Here is a 19,524-nt window from a genome sequence, read left to right as displayed (position 1 = left end):
GATAGTCTCTGAGTGATTTTGATCATACCACCCACCACAATGCTGCTAGAGCAATGCTTATAATAAAAGGAAATAAGAAATAAGGAGCTGGACAAGAAGAGAGCAGGAGAAAGCGATTACAAAGCTGTGGAGGTGTGTGTCGTGGGTCTCGGAGGACTGCTGAGGTGGGCTGCATGGACACAGAGCTGGTCACTGCCATCATTTAGAGTCCACAAAAGAGGATAAAGAGGAAGACACATCCAGTACCGCTACAAGTGAACAGTGAATACTTTCATTTAGTGACTGCAGTCAAAATTTGTGCTTAAAGTGCAAATTTACTATTTCCACTTTGCTTTTAATAGTGGCCATTTTTCTTAGCTTGGTCTTACTGACACAGCCCTGTGATTAAAGGCGCATCTGAATGTATTACATTACAGAAGCGCCCAAGCTGTCAGGCCGTGGCACAGAAGGAAGTGCACTTCTTTTGGCTCGCTGGGATCCAGGTTCAAGTTTGGTCAGGGTTATGTCCTCTACTGTCTTGTACATAAGTGCTAAAAGGCCTTATATATGTATGTGTGTGTGTGTGTGTGTGTGTGTTGTGTGTGTGTGTGTTTTAAATAATATTGACCCACATGTGCTTTTGTCTCTCTCTCTCTCTCTCTCTCTCTCTCTCTCTCTCTCTCTCTCTCATCTCTCTCTCTCTCTCTCTCTCTCTCTCTCTCTCTCTCTCCTCTCTCTCTCTCTCTCTCTCCTCTCTTCTCTCTCTCTCTCTCTCTCTCTCTCTCTCCTCTCTCTCTCTCTCTCTTCTCTCTCTCTCTCTCTCTCTCTCTCTCTCTCATAACTGCATTAGTTTGCTATCAGTGGCTCAAACCTCTGTTACTAGCTCTAAAATGGACGTTTTGGAATTAGCAACGGAGGTTTGGGAGCGCCAGAGCGTTTTAATGACAAAACTTGACAAACGCTTTGGTACATCATCTGAACAATGTTTCAGTGTGTGGTAACCGTGCTATAAGCGAAATAATTTACTACGGGCCGTTGAATTATTAGAAATAAAATGCAACCCGAGGTGTAATGGTCACGACGCGGGTATGCATTATATTTCTAATAATTCAAAGGCCCGGAGTCAATTATTCATTACTTATTACACGGCTCTGTGGATACTTGATTCTGATTGGTCAATCAGCGGTAAGTTATTCCAGATAACAACCGCTGAAAACAGATAAACACACGCTCATCAGGGTACCTGAAGTCAGCAGCGCTGTACGCTTGCTAGGAATGGTTTTTCTTCATGGAAGTTTTGGATTTGGTGAGCTAATAAAATATTAAAACTCAGTCAAATCAATATTTTGAGTAAAGTTATTTAATTATGCTATCCAGTATCATAGACTCGCTCCTCTCTTGCTTAATCCGCTTCACGTCGGGTGCTCATTACTATGTCTAGGGTTTATATTCTGAGATAACAACCGGCTGGATGTTATTAACCTGTTAGTAAGTTAGTCTTGATTATTTAATGTATGTTTAAATAAATTTGTCATGAAACAAGATATGACAGCCACTGTGTAAATTATATATTTTTTTTAAATGAATTGGAGTTGAAAATTAACTTTATAATTAGATTTAGAAGTTAATGCAAAAACCAGCCTTTTGGAGTGTTGATTATTATATCTAAAAATAAAAATCACACTGAATTTAATAATTTGGGTCTCTGCTGTTAATTGTAACCTTAAATATAATAGTAATGTGGAAGGGCTTATTATGAGCTAAAGATTAACTAAAACTTAAATTGTAACTGAATTTATTTAAACACAAAGACACATTTGTTAAAAAAAAAAAAAAAAGTTTAATAAATAAAAGCAGCAGCAATTTTATGTTTAGTTTTCTCCCCCCCTTCTGCACCGAACCCGTACCGAACCATGACTTCAGAACTGAGGTACGTATCGAACAGTCATGTTTGTGTACCGTTACACCTCTAGTAAACTCCTATCATATACTATTATATAGCCTGATTTGTTGGACCGTTGTGTCGGATTGCTTTTTCACCACAAGCGAACCGCGACAGAATTTGTGTATTCAAGTGAGCCATGACCATCTTGTTCGGGCGATCTCTGATCGACTGTTTTGGTGCGATCACACCAGGTTCTGAAACAAACGCTCCAAACGCACCAGGTGTGAAAACTGAGAGAGTACCAAAATGTGTGACCACATAACAGTCCATCATCTAATTCATTTACAGTGCTTAGATTAAGCGAATGCGCTAAACTTGACTAAAAAGAGGAATAAAAAAAAATCATCTTTTGGAAATTGATCTTAATGCCTAAATTTATAAAAATGAGGAAAACTCCAACCTTTTTGAGAGGATTTTTTATTCCTCTTTTTAGTGAACTCCAGCATGGGTGCGTTCACTTATGCTAAGCACTGTATCTAATTTACTGTCCAAAATGACAAATCGTTATGTATAATGCAGACTGGTCTGAAAACGTTCTTTTGGCTGTGAACGCAAAGTGCAAATGCATTTACACATGCAAATACACACATTTGCAGCCATCAGCACTCCTATCGGTTATGCGCGGCCAGTGATCAAATCTCTTGCATCAGCTCGGCCTCTGGGTGAGAGTGACTGAGTCTTTCATTCTACCATGCTAATTCATTCACCAAGCAACGTCACACGCGCACACACTCCATGAGTTGGGCTTCACTGTGGCATTCCCTCCTATAAAAGCCTCTGCGTGGTTTGCCATCTCTTTACACGCAACAGCTATTTTCCTAGCTCAGCTGTCACGGACTCCGGTATCATGTGAGGGGTGGGATGGGGAACCATGGGGAACTAAGATGACCCATGAGGGAGGTGTGCAAAATTCAAGCCCCCATCAAAATGCTAATGCCAAGGTGTTGCTGTTTGCACTATCTGATAAAGTAAATAATGTAAAAAGCCATTATTATACACTACGTGAAAGCGGATAATATGATGAAATTATTTAAAATTGACCGTCTAATCAATGAATAAAACCAAAGCCACTTCATCTTGGTAATGCCCCAGGTAGCGGTTTTCAGTCACACATCTCCTGTCTGCTTCAACTGCAGGCTAAGCTTATAGTACAGCAATGTATTTAAATGAAATCTGACCCCCTAAAAAAGTATAACCTCTTAATAAATTAGTATTTATTTTAATATAATTTTCAAACTTCCTATACATTTTAGTTTAGTTTTTGTTAGTTTCATTAATGGTTTTGTTAGTTTTACTTTAGTTTTTATTTTGTGAAAATTTCTATTTAGTTTTGATATATTAAGTTTCAGTTTTAGTTAAAGACATTTCATTTCAGCAAAGTTTAATGTTTGCAGTTTACAGTTAATTTGTGTGCAAACCTCTTAATAATAAAACATTAAATAATTGTTTGAGATTGAACAAAGAAGCAAACAAATGCAACTTAAAAGTAAAAATTATTAATTCATACTCATTCATATTAAAGATGAAACGTGGTGTATAAGAAAAACAAAAAACATGCATATGATTATTATGATTATCCTTTTATGGTTATTGTTATGATTAATTATTTCAAACATTATTTTTGTATTGATACATTTATGCTTTTTGTCTATTACATCTTTTAATATAATATACTCATAGTTATATTCATATTCATGAGTTCTATCCAGACCAGACATTTAGTTTACTTCTACTCTGACAAATGTACGTCTGTTTGTGGGCTATTTGTTTTTTCCGTTTTCTGCTCAGTGTGGTGTCTTGTCTATGTGTGTTATCTTGTTTAGTTTCACAAGAGATGGTTATCTTACTTGGAATTAAGGTACACCTGTATTTGCATAAGGCCTATACATGATACAAAAATACTTATTTGGACATTTCCGCTTCACACAGAAAGTGGTTTTGCTTAAAAAAGAGAGCAGTGGAATGTGTAAAAAGCGCAAGGTCTTGAGACACGTATTTTAAAAGATGAACTTATTTTAACTTTTTAGAACATCGTGTCATGCATGAGACACTGCAAAAGACGGCATTGGTCATACATGTCCGTCTAGCGCGTGTTTACATTGAAAAATAAAGTAGCGCAGTGGAATGGGAAAAAAGTGATTTTCCGGTACAGGATGAGAGCTTATTAATTACGAAAACTATTTTTTTATTTTTGCTAATTATTCATTTATTTCAGTTAGTTTTTCAGTAACTGTTGTTAGTTTTGTTTATTTTAGTTTTTCATTTGTGTTAAAGGTACAAAATGTAAGAATGTTTGAATAAAATATTATAATAATATATTTCCTGCAGTTGTGTACTTACAATATCCCAAAAGTACCCAAAGATTTTTAATTTTAGAGAAATTCCCATTTTAAATAATTGGCCGTCCCGGAATCCCTGTTCACTTGTCGCCTGTCAATGAGGTAATATCCTCGTTATCCCTGGTTTCAGCTCGTAGTACTGCCATAGTAACCATGGCGACAGACGTGGACAACTGCGTAGTGCGTAACGTCTAGCTGCATGTTGTTTCGTTCAAACATTATGGACCATGGCAAGCAGACTTTGGGGGAAAAGGAGAACTAAAATGAGGCTCAATATCGGCGTGGCGTTTTCGAGATGCCGAGAGCTCCACGTCCGTGACTAACTTCGACTTGACAGAGCTTCACGAGTCACGACTTGACAGGGACGCGCTCTTACATGTACTTTATTAGACAGGTGAGCAAATGTACATAAAACGAATCAATGTTATATAGTTCAACATGATGAAATGTTAGAATATGATCTGTATGTTATTCTAATGTTGATCTAGCTTACTGCTAGTCTCATATAGCCAACAAACTAACACATAGAATAACATTATAACTTTCAACACACTCAAATGCAGTTTAGTGTGATAGTGTAACGTTAGACCAAGTGAAAGAGCGCTGCATCATTAGACCAAGTGAAACAGCGCTGCGTTTATGTTTAATCAAGCACAAGTTTAATTCGTCTAATAAACTGACCTGTGTGAGTAGTAATTCAGCACTTAAGGTAGTTCGGTAAAATTAAATGTCCTTATTCCTTTATATCCGCGGGACTCGTGTGTGACGCTGATATCTGTCTCTTATTAGCAATCACGCCCTGCTTCATACCACAGTCATGATAAAAATATCAATGTATACACTCATCCATAAATATTATTAGATCCTTCGGCATGACGACAAGTTATTCCGCTTGTGCGTCATCAACCTACGCCTTTGTTATTGTAAGAGGTTAGCGACCTCTAGCGGCGAAAAAAAAATACATATTGTATCTTTAACATTTCTATTTTATTTCAGTTTACGAAAATGTTTTTTGACCGAGTCTTAATTTCAGTTTTTGTTTCCGAAAACGTTGAAAAGTCCCTCGGACACGGGTCGGGTAAAATATATGTATAAGTAGTCTCTGGTCTTGGGTTATTTTAAATAAATGTGCTTTTACTGAATGGGCCCGAGAAGACCCAGATTCTTTTAAAATGCCAACTTTCCATTACACAATACACTGAGGCTCAAATGGAATCTACCACTATTTAAGTAAACATAGCACCTAACACTATTTACACTGGAGTCTGAATCCTGCCTAAAAAAAGTTATTTAGTGTATTTTGATGGTTACTACCGGTACATAAAATATGTCAGAATATGATAGAATATGTCAAAAAAGCCAATACAGTTGTTTAGTGCTTCATGTTGTGGGCTGCGTTCCACTTAATTTTAAACATACACTCACTAACTTCTCTAAGCACTTCCCCCCCTGCATGTGAAGGAAGTTTCTACTGACCCTAAAACTATCAGATTGACAAAGGGAGTGAGCAAACTCATATGTACGATTCAGGCAGCTCCATCTCCCATAATGCAACGTTGATTGTGACATTACAGAAGATGGCGCTAAATCTACCCCCATTTATCCTAAATAATCTTCATAGCGAGTTCCAAGTGATCAAGGGTTTAGGCCGTTCCCTTCAGACACTAGTGGCCACTAGCAGAATGCAAGCAATGTATATCAGAGTTCATGAGACGCAGGCAAGTCAGCGAGTGAAGGGCATAGATATTTGAAGTAGAATGAAAAGCATGACCCTGTCAGTCCCTGCTGGTTGATGGGGGTTAAAATTGTAACAACGGTTTACATTTCACATGACAGCGATAGTTTTCAGTTTGTTTCACAGCTACAATAAGAATATGATAGGTCAAAACCCCATGACTTAGAGTAACTGCATTTCATAGCCTCAGCCCTCAGAGGAGCATTATAGACTCAGATTAGAGCACAGGGAATGAGCGAGGAAGTCAGTCCGCTCCACAGGCTAGTGGCTATTAGTGTATTTGTGACTTATATCTACTTACAGATAGAGAAAGAAGCTCAGAATGAAGTTACATGACTTCGAAGTCGGGCTGCCCCAGACTAAAGATTTTTCTAGTCGAGTAGTAGTTGTTAATTTAAGCCATTAGTCGACTAATCGCACGATTGTATACATTTAATTACTTAAATATATACTGAGGAGAATACTAAACCATAATGGTTGTTTAATATATATAGGCATAAAGCTTGCTGCAAGGCACTGTCAAAAGTAATGAGTATGAATGTGTAAGGAAAAAATAGCAAGGACACATTTTCAATATTTATTCATAAACTAGTGTTTTCTGTGTCAGTTTTGGCAGCAAAGATCAAGTTGACGATGTTGACTCCCATCTCTGCAGTATAGTGAACGCGCATATAGAGAGAAATGAACATTTCATACAGATTAAATTAAGCATAGAGTATTTCTATTAGAGTCTAATTAAAAGTAGACATTTCAGGCTTTCCATAGATATATTTCTCATGTCTATGCAGCAAGTATACGCTAAGTTTTTTAAGTTAATTTATGTGACACACTTATAGAAAGCGCATACTGTTTGTTTTCTTTATTTCACAAAAGGCACAACATTTTCTTGTAATTGTGAGTTTATACCCTTTGCAGTGGATTGAATGATGCATTACTCTTATCTGTATGACCAAAAATGACTAAGTATTTTAAGTTGTTTCCACTGTTGTCAGGAAAAAATACAAGTAAGAGTGTCATGCTGTAAAGAGCGATATATTTTGGCTTCCACAAGTCAAGACGATGGCATCCACTATACAGTGGGCCACCCTCTGCTTAGAGACAGTCTTTCCCTTCTGCTGGCCTCCATAACAGACAAAGAGATGGTCTGACTGAGGTCCTGAAGCTCTGCGTTCTGTCCACATACAGGCACAAAGTACGGACGGGACAGAGCAAAGCAAGGGCTGGGTCTGCCTCCTCCAGGGGCAGCGCTTGCAGGTCCACCACCTGGTCCCTGAAAGGAGTGTTGGGAACCTTGGGCACATATCCGGGCACGATTCGTTGACCGAAAAATGCTTGCAGGTCCCCTACCCTCTTGATGTAAGCCAGCACAGTCAGGAGCACTGTCTTCATTGACAGAAATTTCAGCTCAGGTGACTGCAGCGCTTCGAAGGGGGCTCTCTGGAATGCCGTCAGCACCAATGAGAGATCCCAGGAGGGTACGTGGTGAGGGCGAGGAGGATTTACCCTTCTCGCACCCCTCAGGAACCTGATGATCAGGTTGGGCTTTCCCACAGATTTACCATCGATTGGATGATGATGTGCGGCAATAGCGACAACGTACACTTTCAGGGTGGAGGGACAGCTTTTGCTCCAACCCTTCCTGCAGGAATGAAAGCACAGTTCTGAATGGGGATCTCCGGGGGTTTTACCGGTGAGAAGAACGGCACTCAATGAACAGGTTCCACTTCAGAGCGTAAAGCGCGCCTCTTAGAGGGTGCTCTCGCCAAAGTGATGGTGTCTACGACCGCCTGAAGTAGAGCACCGATGTCTGGACGCGGATGCCATTGGTACTAAGGGTCCCAAAGTGTGCCAAAGAAAATATCCACCACACCATTACACCAGCAGAAGCCTGAACCGTTAGATACAAGGCAGGATGGATCCATGGTTTCATGTTGTTTACACCAAATTCTGACCCTACCATCTGTATGTCGCAGCAGAAATCGAGACTAATCAGACCAGGCGACGTTTTTCCAATCTTCCAATGTACAATTTTGATGAGCCTGTCCAAATTGTAGCCTCAGTTTCCTGTTCTTATCTGACAGGAGTGGCACACTGTGTGTTTCTTCTGCTGCTGCAGCCCTTCTGCTTCAAGGTTCGACCTGTTGTGCGTTCAGAGATGCAGACTCAGCAGATCATTTGGCAATCAGCAATTGGCTGATTGGATATTTGCGTTAACGAGAGTTGAACTGGTGTTACGTAATAAACTGGCCGGTGAGTGTATGCATGTACACATTAGGAGTAGTGGGTAATGAACACACTGCAAACCGTGGACAAACACACAGACCTGTGGCGCCAGGGGAGTGATTGGGGGTTAGGTGTCTTGCTCAAGGGCACCTCAGTCATTTCATGCCGGTATTGAGAAACGAACCGGGTTACCAGTCTGACTCTCTAACCATTAGGCCACGACTTCCCCAGTGTAGCTGTAGGCCACCCTGACCTTTTTTCTCTTTGTCTTGTCATAAATTTTGGAGGGACACCCTGTTTTGATATCACTGTTGTGCCGTACTTTCTCCACTTGTTGATGACTGTCTTCACTGTGTTCCATGGTATACTTTACCTGGCGTCTTTCCACTTTTGAAACACTAATTGTGTGATTACATAAGACATGATACATTTCAGTATGTTGTACTGTTTCTTTCAACATACCTTCTCATGTTAATTCAATTTATTTCATGATATAACTAGTAGTAAAGCGTAAGAGATAATTGATTCATTTGAGCTCCGCGCTGCAGCTTGAACTGAGGCAGATACAGCGATCTATCACACAATATTAATGAGCATCAAAATATTTATTGTTTGAAATTTGTTATAAAATTGACAGAATTTGAAAGCTGAGACTTAGTTTCATATCAGAAGTAACAAAGCACAGAGGTTTTTGCGATTATTGGATCATAGGCGTGCTACAAATAAGTTAAGTTAAGCTTAATAACTAAGCAAATAACTTAAGCTACAGTCAAGTTTTTTTGTTCATGCATGAACTGAAAACAGCACAGCAAAAGGAAGATCAATTAAAAAACAAACAAATCGATATTGTCAACCCAGCCATAGGATCCACAAATCTATAGCTGTTGTAGCTTGTTTACATTGTGTGCATTAAACAGACACTGACATTTAGCGTCTGGACTGGATCACGATGACCGATTCAGTTCTAAGCTTCAGAAAGCTTTTAACCTTTTTGGACTTCTACATGTAAATCACAGGCCTAGCACCGATGAGTCTGGATCAAATTGCCCCATTGTCACATTAGTGGCCTGGCAGAGGCTAAACCGAAACACCTCGAAGCTCCTTCGTGAGGTCAAAAAGATCTCAATCAACTCCACTTCCCTCCCACGGCAGGCACGGAATGCCGTGTGGCATGGATATTGAAGAAATGCAGTCAATATAAATATACACAGACATTCTTTCCATTTAACTCATAATTAAGGCATCCCAGAATGTATATGATATATTCCTGTGTATATGTATATATATGCTGCTCACCGATCAGTCAATTAAGTATTTGCTACAAGCTTTTATACTGTTGCATACTTAAGTTAGTAATCTAATAGAACAGAAAAGTTATTCTTCATGACCAGAAGAATAAACTTTCCTGAGAGTTGATAAGAAGAAGAAACTTTCTTGAGAGTTGATAAGAAGATCGTACTGTCGATGTGAAATGTATTTAGTTATTAGTTAGTTATTCTGAAAACCTATCCCATCTATACATTCATAAAAAATTATATTACATTGTAATTAATATCCATTTATATATATTTATAGGTACAAATACATGGGATATGTATTCCCTTTTTTGGGCGATTTAAATATTTAGGCAATAATTGATCATAATGAGTTATGATTATATATATATATATATAATCAAAAACTGCCCTACAAAACTGCTTTAGCCAAAACTAAAATATAAATTTCAGTGCTTCACTGCTCAAAATAACTTTAACTCATAATAAAAGATTCTCTGTTGTTTGACTGTCTTTCAATTTTAATTTCAAATTCAATATCTTTTCAATTTTGTAAATTCTTCTTTTTGTCATTCCAATTCGACATCCTTTCTGATGTGGCCAATTGCAATATCCAATTCTGAATTTTGCCCAACCCTGGTCAAGAAAGGCTGAAACTCACTCTCTGGCTGTTTCTCATTGGGTGTGATGGAGCGCACAAAGTCCTGTGGCGTCATGTACACCTCGGCATCTCCGTGCTCACTGATGATCTTCAGGGTGGCAAAGTAGCGAAATATCTTGTCTGGGGTTGAGTAAGCTCTGATCCGGTTCTCATACTCCATCACCTGTATCAAACAAACAGAAAAAAAAAACACACTTATCAAACAGACAATATAAATTCTGGGAAGTACTTAATTTTTTCCTTTTGTCTTAATTTTCTACTAAATAAACTACATTTTTACCAGGGTGACAGCACTTCAGGTGAGTTTTATTTTTTTAATTGGTTAGTTTTAATAGTAACATGCTATTTTATCCAATTAGCTTTATAGCACAACCAACTGTGATATTGCCATTTTTAATCACACTGTATGTATGTGCTGCGTTTACCCTCCGATAATGTCCAGTCTCTCTCATATAGGATTTTAATGATATTATTATTTCATAATAATAAAAAAATTTAAGTCATTTATTAACTTTTTGTTAACTGAATTGTTGTATAGTCAATTTCACATTTTTAATCATGCTGATATTCGGGATAACAACATTTTTTTTTGCTTAACTATAAATATAAACAAGAAAATGCACCCATAAATTGAATTTCTGGGACATTTTTATCCATTTGGGTGGCGTTTTTGCCTTCAAGTCACCGTTAATTTCGATCCCTCACTGTTATTTGTGAGGTGAAAATGATCCACACTCATGGGTCTATATATAGGCAATAGTATGCATTTTTGAGGAATTTATGGGTGTGGATGCAGCATGGGCCCCCCAAGAGTTAAAGCCCCAGGGCCTCTGATTGAGTTAATGCGGCCCTATTGTTTTTGGCGCGAGGGCGGGACAACTTGTCACTCACAAGATCACAGCAATAGCAAACCACAACAATCCAACGTTATGAGATATGAGTCAAAAGCAGCCTAAAAGTAACTCATAGCCTGAAAGCCATGGCATGTATAACTGAAAAAATCATCCATTGCAGGTTGGCTATTGAACAAAGTAAAACTGTATAGTAGCGTTTCCACTGTAGAAACTTTCCCCAGGATCTAGGGACTTTGGAGTGGTACTCGGTGTGTTTCGACCGCAGGAACCAGCGTCTAAACCAAGCGTGCCGCACAAGCCCTGAAAAGTGAAGCCAAAGCGTCTCGATCACCGCAGACTCGGGTCCCGAGATCGCCACTGCGCAGACTCCGGTCCCGAGATGTCAGCACCATCATTTTCAGACTACAGCTGTCAATTAACAGCATAACGTGATTAACCACCTTGGACAGACTGACAAATTGAATTGAACGGATTGCAGGACTCTGGACTTATTATCAATGATATGAAACACAATATTTATCTCTAATGCCACTTTTTTGTGATGTCTATTAAATATTTTTTTGGCCTCGATAATGTGATATATTAAACAATCGTAATTTGGGGATATTTATTCAGCATATCATGTAACTCATTCCATTAAAATGTTTCATTGATTGACAGCCATTGATGGAGACAAATTAACTGTTAAATAAGAGCAATTACTGCAGTTTGTGTCTCTTAGTGTGATGGATATGTCTGTATTTTTTATCAAAGATCATCAAAATGAGCAGTAATAGAGGTCAGTTTCATCATTCTCATCTAGCCTTTGTTGATGTTTCCTGTTCCTCTATCTGGCCATCTTTAGCAAATGCCCATTTTGCGACTCATTATGCAGCCTACTGTATGCTAATTTACGTAATTTCTATGCTAATTGGTTGTCAGTTTGCATGCAGCTATTAGACAAGAGAAGTGATTGTAATTGCAAGATGGAACGATGAGGATTTGGAGTTCAGGATCCTGCCCGAATGCATGATGTGCAGTAAGTGATGTTTGTAATGTGAAACTGTACTTGTCAAACACTGAGATTCAGGAGGTCACTGCGCAATACAGCTTATTTTTAATTTTTAGTTTATGTCAGATCATGGACATACTTGGTCATTGCATTGTGCCTCACCGTTATTTCAAGATTTTGCACCATAAGTATTGTATTTTTAACATGCCATGTCAAGCTAAAAATATTAAAATTTCAAGTTCTAAAAACACATTCAGAAACCTTTGCCTTCAGTTTTAATCAGTTGCACTCAGTTTTGCTGTGAACACACTCCAATTATAAAGGTTGATTGATGTTGACTTTCTTATTTCTGTGAAACAAAAAAATATTTTTTCATATAATAAAATTTAAAGGGGTCCAAAGGTGTTTTGGAGCCCATTGACTTTCATTACAAAAACAGTAAAAACATTCCAAAATATCTTTTGTATTCCGCAGAAAAAAAGTTACAGGTTTGGAATGGCATACAGGGCTCTTTTCAAATTTAACGTGTATTCAGAGATCCTATTCATCTGACTTACAGATTTTGCATACTATATATAGGGAAGTACACATATTAAGATTTGATCTTAATTTGCTCACATAAATTTGACAAAAAAAACAAGAAATGCACTGACTTAACTATTATGACAACCGCAAAGCAACTCTAAGGTGATTTACAAAAAAAAAAAAAACCTACTGTAAAACCTGAACTACACTTTCCTGTTGCTGCCTTGCTAGTACAGATATTTCCTTCAGAAAATGCAAATGTAGTTTTTCTTTTAAAGTGATCTTGATACTTGGTTCTGAAATATTAAAGCTCACGATTACATGGGTTGGCATAAGGTAATTTAATTTCACATCATACACTCTTCCAGCACGTGAGCGATTGCTGTGTGACCATCTGTAACTTGCACATAAGAAGCTCTAACAATAAAACAAAAAGCTGCAAACTGATCCAGGCAATAATTTAAGGCGGCTCAGATGTCTATAATAATAATAATAATAATAGGACAATGCATACTGTCTTTTTAATGAGAGCAATTGTACACAACGTTCACAAAGGTCACTCTTTGCGTCACTAACTGCCATCTGCATGACATCATTCATACAGAAAGAGGCTTGTTTTGTGTGTGTGTGTGTGCGTGTGTGTGTGTGTGTGTGTGTGTGTGTGTGTGTGTGTGTGTGTGTGTGTGTGTGCTTTATATACTTGAGAGGGCCAAATGTCCTCATTTATCTATTGAAACATTATGACTGACTATCGAGGACATTTTACTGGTCCTGGCACCAACAGTGGGCTGGCAGTGATTCCAGCTGACATTGGCACACCAAGAAAGGGTGGAGACAAAGTACACACAAGTACCAAAGCAAGGACATACCTAGAGACATGCATCACACACACATAAGAAACACTTTCCTTGATCTTTTGAGAGCTCACTGTGCTATAAAACACTGTCTGTCTCAAACCTAAGCCTGGCTAAGGAAAAGGAATCACATACGTGATTGCGAACCCTCTACAAAAGAAGCGACATAATGCGTCATACAAATAGTATTAAGTGCCAAGAATAAATGTGTTGCGGTTTTAAAAAATTGGTTAAAACAAGGTATCTTAGGAGGCTGTAGGGTGTTGCTAAACAGCAGTAGAATTAACAAGTCTGTCAAGTCTGTCGAACTTCATGACGTTTCTGGTTGTGTAGCACCAGTTCCTTCTGAAGGATTCCAACATAAGAAACAAACGGCTGAAGTCTTTTTTTGACAAAGTTTCCTGAATATTTTAGTCTGATTATTTTATGAATTTGTGATGATTCATAACAGCCAATACTAACATTGTACAGAAGAATTATTATTTGAATGGCAACTTGTAAGAGCTGTTCCTAATTCCATGTGCAAAAGGGGAATTTACTGTGCATATACGTCTTAAAGGGTATAGCAGAAGTGTGGAAAATGGTCTTGTACTATGTTTTTGTCGCGGTGTATTTTTTAAATATATTTTATAGCACCCCCTATATGATACTCCTGCATAATTCCTACTTCACACACAGACACTATCCTTAATTTATTTTTATTTATTTATTCATGTCATGTCATTCTTGATATATTTTATATTATATTTACATTATGTGTTTTTTTTTTTACTTTGCTGTTTTGTTGTTTTTGCAGCGTGGGACGAGAAACTAGAGAAAACATTTCACTAAATTACATCATATGCATGTAATACGTGTGCGAAAAATAATAAAGAACCTTGAACTTAAAAATGTGATCCTGTGGTCCTCTGCATAATCAGAAAAACTCAAATGTGCAATTTAAAATCGTCCTGACATTGGAGTCGATGTTGCAGCGTCAGGCAGGGCACATCCTCAAAGAAACAGAGTAATGTTTTGATACAACCACAGAAACACAATGTTTACACTTTTCGGGGGAATCAATCTAAGATTCTATGAATCTAATCAATCTATGAATATTTGGATAAAAAAACTATAGCCTTTCACAATGTTAACATAATGTGATACAACTGGAAAAAGACATGCATTTGAATGCATTAATCTCCATTATTATTTTTCTGTCGGCTGTTAAATGGAGCCATGGTCCAATTTTTAATTAGGACAAAGGAAAATATCCATTACAGAAAACATCAATTCAGCTAAAGATTAAAAGTTAATCTCAAACAAAGCATCAAATTTGAGAAGACTTTAAATCTGGGCAGAATGTGACAAGACATCCATTATCAGCAAATATCTAGATAGCCGGACTAAATGGATCGATACACCTTAGGAAATAAATGGTTCTACTTTGAAACGGATTCAAACAAGATGGGAGTTTTGAGTGAGATGTATTTGGGACAGGAATGGAGGAGGGGACAGGGATGAGATGGAATGATTGGCACCCGTCAAAAAGCATTTGGTTATTAGTTTCTTATAATATTCCAATTTCAGAGTGCTTTAAGAAGATTACCAATACACTTTAAAATGAATCGGATTTTGATGGGAACACTCAAAATGACCCAGATAAGTCTGAAAACACACCAAAACACACCACAAAGCATAAGTCAAAAAATAAACAGAGGTCCTCATTTATGAAATATGTGTGGAATTAATTTCAGCATAGATCACGCACAAAACTATTCTAACAATTTGTTTTATAAGGGGTGGTACTAAAATCTTAGTATTAAGGTATTTATGCTGGAATAAAAAAAAAATAAAAAAAAAATTATATATATATATATATATATATATATATATATATATATATATATATATATATATATATATATATATATATATATATATATATACATATAATATATATATATATATATATATATATATATATATTCCATACATATATGGTCCGCCTCCTTATACTCTCTTTATACCTGTGCAAATATGGCTACGACTAGGGCTATATGATTAATCGTAATACAATTTTGATGTGAGCATGTGCGATTTCTAAACCTCTTAGAGTGTAAATTAGTGCAAGAACAGAACAGAGCTGGTTTACAGTTACGATATGGAAGAAAACACAGAAACAGGTAGGGTTAAATCGGGGCAGGATAAGGACTTGGCCAACAAAAAACCCTGGTTTGGGAATATTTTGAATACAGGAGAGATGATGCAACATAAATTTTAAAGAAAATTTGTAAGTAAATTTGCAAGATCTGTCAAACTATATTTGTGGCAAAACAGAGTAGGGGCCATTAACACAGAACATGTTTTTTGCAGTTAAAAACACAAGTTACAGGTCTAGAAATTAGTTTTTTAAAAGTTGAACTTGTTTTTACCTTGAGCACCGTGTAGGATACAGTGTCATGCGCGAGATGTGCAATGGTAAAAGACGTCCGTCTAGTGTGTGTTTACTTAGAAAAACAATGGCACATTTCGTACCAGGGGCCGGATTCACGAGAATCTTCTTAAGAAAGAAGTTAAGTAAATTCTTAAGTAGATATGCTCTGATATGCTCACACAAAAATCGCTGCAAAAGATACTTTCCAACAGGTTTTATCGTAGTTTTTGTCCAACTCCATTGACTTGTACCTCACAGCACATCCAATACAAGTCAATGGAGTTGGACAAAAACTACGATAAAACCAGTTGGAAAGCATATTTTGCAGCGATTTTTGTGTGAGCATATCAGTGAACACCCCTGACCACTCTGTGAGTTTCACATCTTTGTAAACGAAAGTTTAATTTGTTTTTGGAAGGATATTCCAGTGCACCTATGCAGCCATTGTGGAGGTGGGGGGGGGAAGCGAAAGAAACCGAAAATTCTCGGGCCAGCAGCATCTGTCCAAAGTTTAATCTTAACCGTTCTTTTTCATCAGAAACGATCTGAGAACAGGGCTTTAAGTGTAAAATACCGAACTTGTCCTTTAAACTCATCACGGCACGCTCCCGCATGTTGTTACATAGGCCTACTAAATATTGTTACAGCCATATTTCCGTTGTGTTGGTAGTCAAACTCCAGCTCTGACAGTATCGTGGGGGAAATTAAACGCCACTTTTGTGCTACTGTGCTGAGGAAACACACTTACCGTATATACCCGAATATAAGACGACCCTGAATATAAGACGACCCCCCCATTTCCAGACTTATTTTTGGGACAAAAAGAGATTGTGGAAAAAATCTGGATCTGCTCTGCGTCTGCTCTGCTCTGAGTCTGGCGAGACGCAGAGCAGCTCGCTCTGCGTCTCGCGTGGCAGAGAGGAGCAGCGTTTTAATTCAGTTAAACACAGATATTATGTTGCTTCTCTAATTTTACATGCAAGTATAGCCAAAATCACAGCACATATATTGTTTTTATCTTGTGTATTTGATATCATCCGACGACGGCTCGATTATCAGGATTTTTGTGCAGATTAACATCTTGGAAGGGAAAGCTGGTTTTTTCGTAATGGGGCGCGTTTCAGTCACTATTTCATATTAATTTGTTCTTTCTCCCTTTCCCCCCGTGATTTTGTCTATATCGCGATAAGACGACCCCCCATTTTTCAGCCTATTTTTAGGACAAAAACCTTGTCTTATATTCAGGTATATACGGTATTACGTTGTGCCTGAACGCAACGCTGAACTGGCAGAGGTGAAAAAACAACTGAAACGGTCTTTCGTGACCTTTGAATTCTCCGCTGTAATGCGATCTCATGCGTAATACAGCGCAGTGATTGGATTAAAACCGTTCATTCTCATGAATAAAATGCGGAGAGGTGCTCAGAATCGTGAATGATGTCGATGACGTAGAATCGAGCCCCAGCGGACTTTGCTTTTCAACCTAAAGGACTAAATTGCTCTAAAAAGCACAAAAATGACCAAGTTCTTTTAGTGAAGTGCAGCCTGTACAAATCTGTTCACATCTCACATGGCCATTTAAGTTAAAATATATAAAGAAACTGGCAGTTAAGAAGAATTTTATATATTTAATTTTAAGAATGTTTTGTCAATCCCGCCCCCAGGTGAACAAAAATCGATAAAAGAGGCATTTGCGAACTGCACAACATATGAAGTGTTCTAAAGAAATAACCGACGCAGTCACGTATGATTTATTCAAAGATATGGTGCCTGCAAATATCGTCAATGAAGCCGGCTTCCAAAAATTATACAGACAAGTATGTGTGTGAGGAAATATCGTTTTAAAAGTGTGCTTAAAATTGAAATCGCGCATATCACTCTTCCTTAGTGTTACGATGGTAATCTCACAACTCTACCACTACACATTTCTGCTGTTGAACCCGTGTGTATGTTTATACACCTCCTAGTCCACAAATGATCTACACACAAATTAGTTTTGTTTGCATTTCATGAATGAGGCCTATTGGTTGGAGAAGTGGCCTGGAGGGCAGAGCTTGCGTAAACAGAGACAGCCATTTAATGTACCCCGCTACGTGATGAATGGCCTCATCCATCAAAGGCAGAGCCCCACCATCCTACAACAAATCAACTTCGCTTTTAATGTGCTGCTGGTTTGATGTATGCTGTTTATTTTAATACTGCATTCATATGTCACAGAATACCTACATTCTCTCCCTTTTTCTCGGCTTGTGAAGATTGGGTTCTAAACAAAAAGGTCTGAACCACTGCTGCCGCGTCTCGCTATTTTAGGACGCAGAGTAGCAAAAATAAATCATCCTGACAAATTCTCTCCTTTTTTAAAGAACACATACAGACAAAAAACACAAGACATCGCCTAAGCAGCCATGTTGAGAAATTCAATTATTGAACAGCCATGATCCAACAAAGATGTGTAAAAGCCAAAGCTAATTGTGGTGATGAATAGATCCAATTTTCAGCAGTGCCTGCACAGGAAACACGTCATTTTCGCAAAAGCTTTCATTTATTGCAAAAAAGTTTACGCTTGCATGAGGTGGTTTTTCAGGCAATTCGAAAATGAAATATTTTACAAAACTGCAATGGAAACAGTTTTTGCGCATTTACAGGTCACCTGACGAAGATGACGCGGTGTGTTTGGACAGAATACGAGACGGAGTTCTTTATTAAATTCACAAAAGACAAAAGAATTACAGGAATACTGGATTCTAAACCTCAAAGTGCCATAATCAAGACCTCGAAGCAGATATGAGGGAGAAACACCCAGAAACACCAGCCGCTCCAGGAATAAGGGCCTTTCCTTAACATTAATGCTTGGATAACACACATAAGTCTCCTTCGGTTAATAATAATGGCCAGTGCAGTGGCTGTGATATAAGTAAACCTACCAACATCCGTCGTCATGATTTTTGGAATGACTTATCGCAAGAGGAAAAAAAAAACAAGTTTTAGTCGCTTAACATCGGTTAATGGAAACGCCGTCATATCGTAATAGTTTTTTTGTCGAAATTTAGAAAAAGAATAAAATCGCAAAAGTTTTGCGCAAATCTGTAATGGAAATGTGACAGTGTTCTCCCGTATAGCATCTGTTTTAAGGGAATATGTTGTACACTCTTGTAGCATCCACTAATGAAGTCAAATTTACTGTTAGCTATATAAACAGGATTTTTTGCTATTTTTCAGTCAAAATTTCCTCACCTTCATTTGGTTCCAAACTCATAAACCTTTTATTACTTTTCAAAGCACAAATGAAGATATTTTTAATGAAACATGAGAGATTTCTGTACCTCCAGTCCATTTACTCAAATTTGTCATGATTCAAAAACTTGCAGCAAACATAATCTATATGAATCGAGTGGTTAAGTCTAAGTATCTTGAAAGGATATGATCTATTTATATAATGAAAAGACTTAGTTTAGGATTGTATCTATTCAATATAAACAGTGATCAATGCACATAAATAGAGCACATAAAATATGGTCAATGGAATCTCAACCATACTTGCCTGACACTGACACACAAGATTTAACTGTAAACGGTTCTTGTGGAAGCTCACACATGCTTGTGTAACATGCGAGAACAATCCTTGCTGGTTCTCTGCATCATTTTTTGGTGAACTATCTCTTTAAGACTTTTTTTAGTCAGCATGAAACAAAAGTTCTAAGTGAAACAACTTCTTGAATGAGAAAATA

General features: G+C 37.6%; 1 protein-coding gene across 1 annotated transcript in view; it reads right to left on the bottom strand.

Annotated features, from left to right (window-relative positions):
- The window catches only part of micu1 (mitochondrial calcium uptake 1), a 98,388-nt gene that overhangs the window by 34,122 nt on the left and 44,742 nt on the right, over positions 1-19,524 (bottom strand). Inside the window, 1 exon segment of the mRNA XM_079635933.1 lies at positions 10,157-10,319. Coding sequence (XP_079492059.1) covers positions 10,157-10,319 — 163 coding nt within the window.

Source organism: Phoxinus phoxinus, assembly GCF_949152265.1.
Source record: "Phoxinus phoxinus genome assembly, chromosome: 14".
NCBI lineage: Eukaryota > Metazoa > Chordata > Actinopteri > Cypriniformes > Leuciscidae > Phoxinus > Phoxinus phoxinus.
This window is presented reverse-complemented; position numbering and strand designations above follow the sequence as displayed.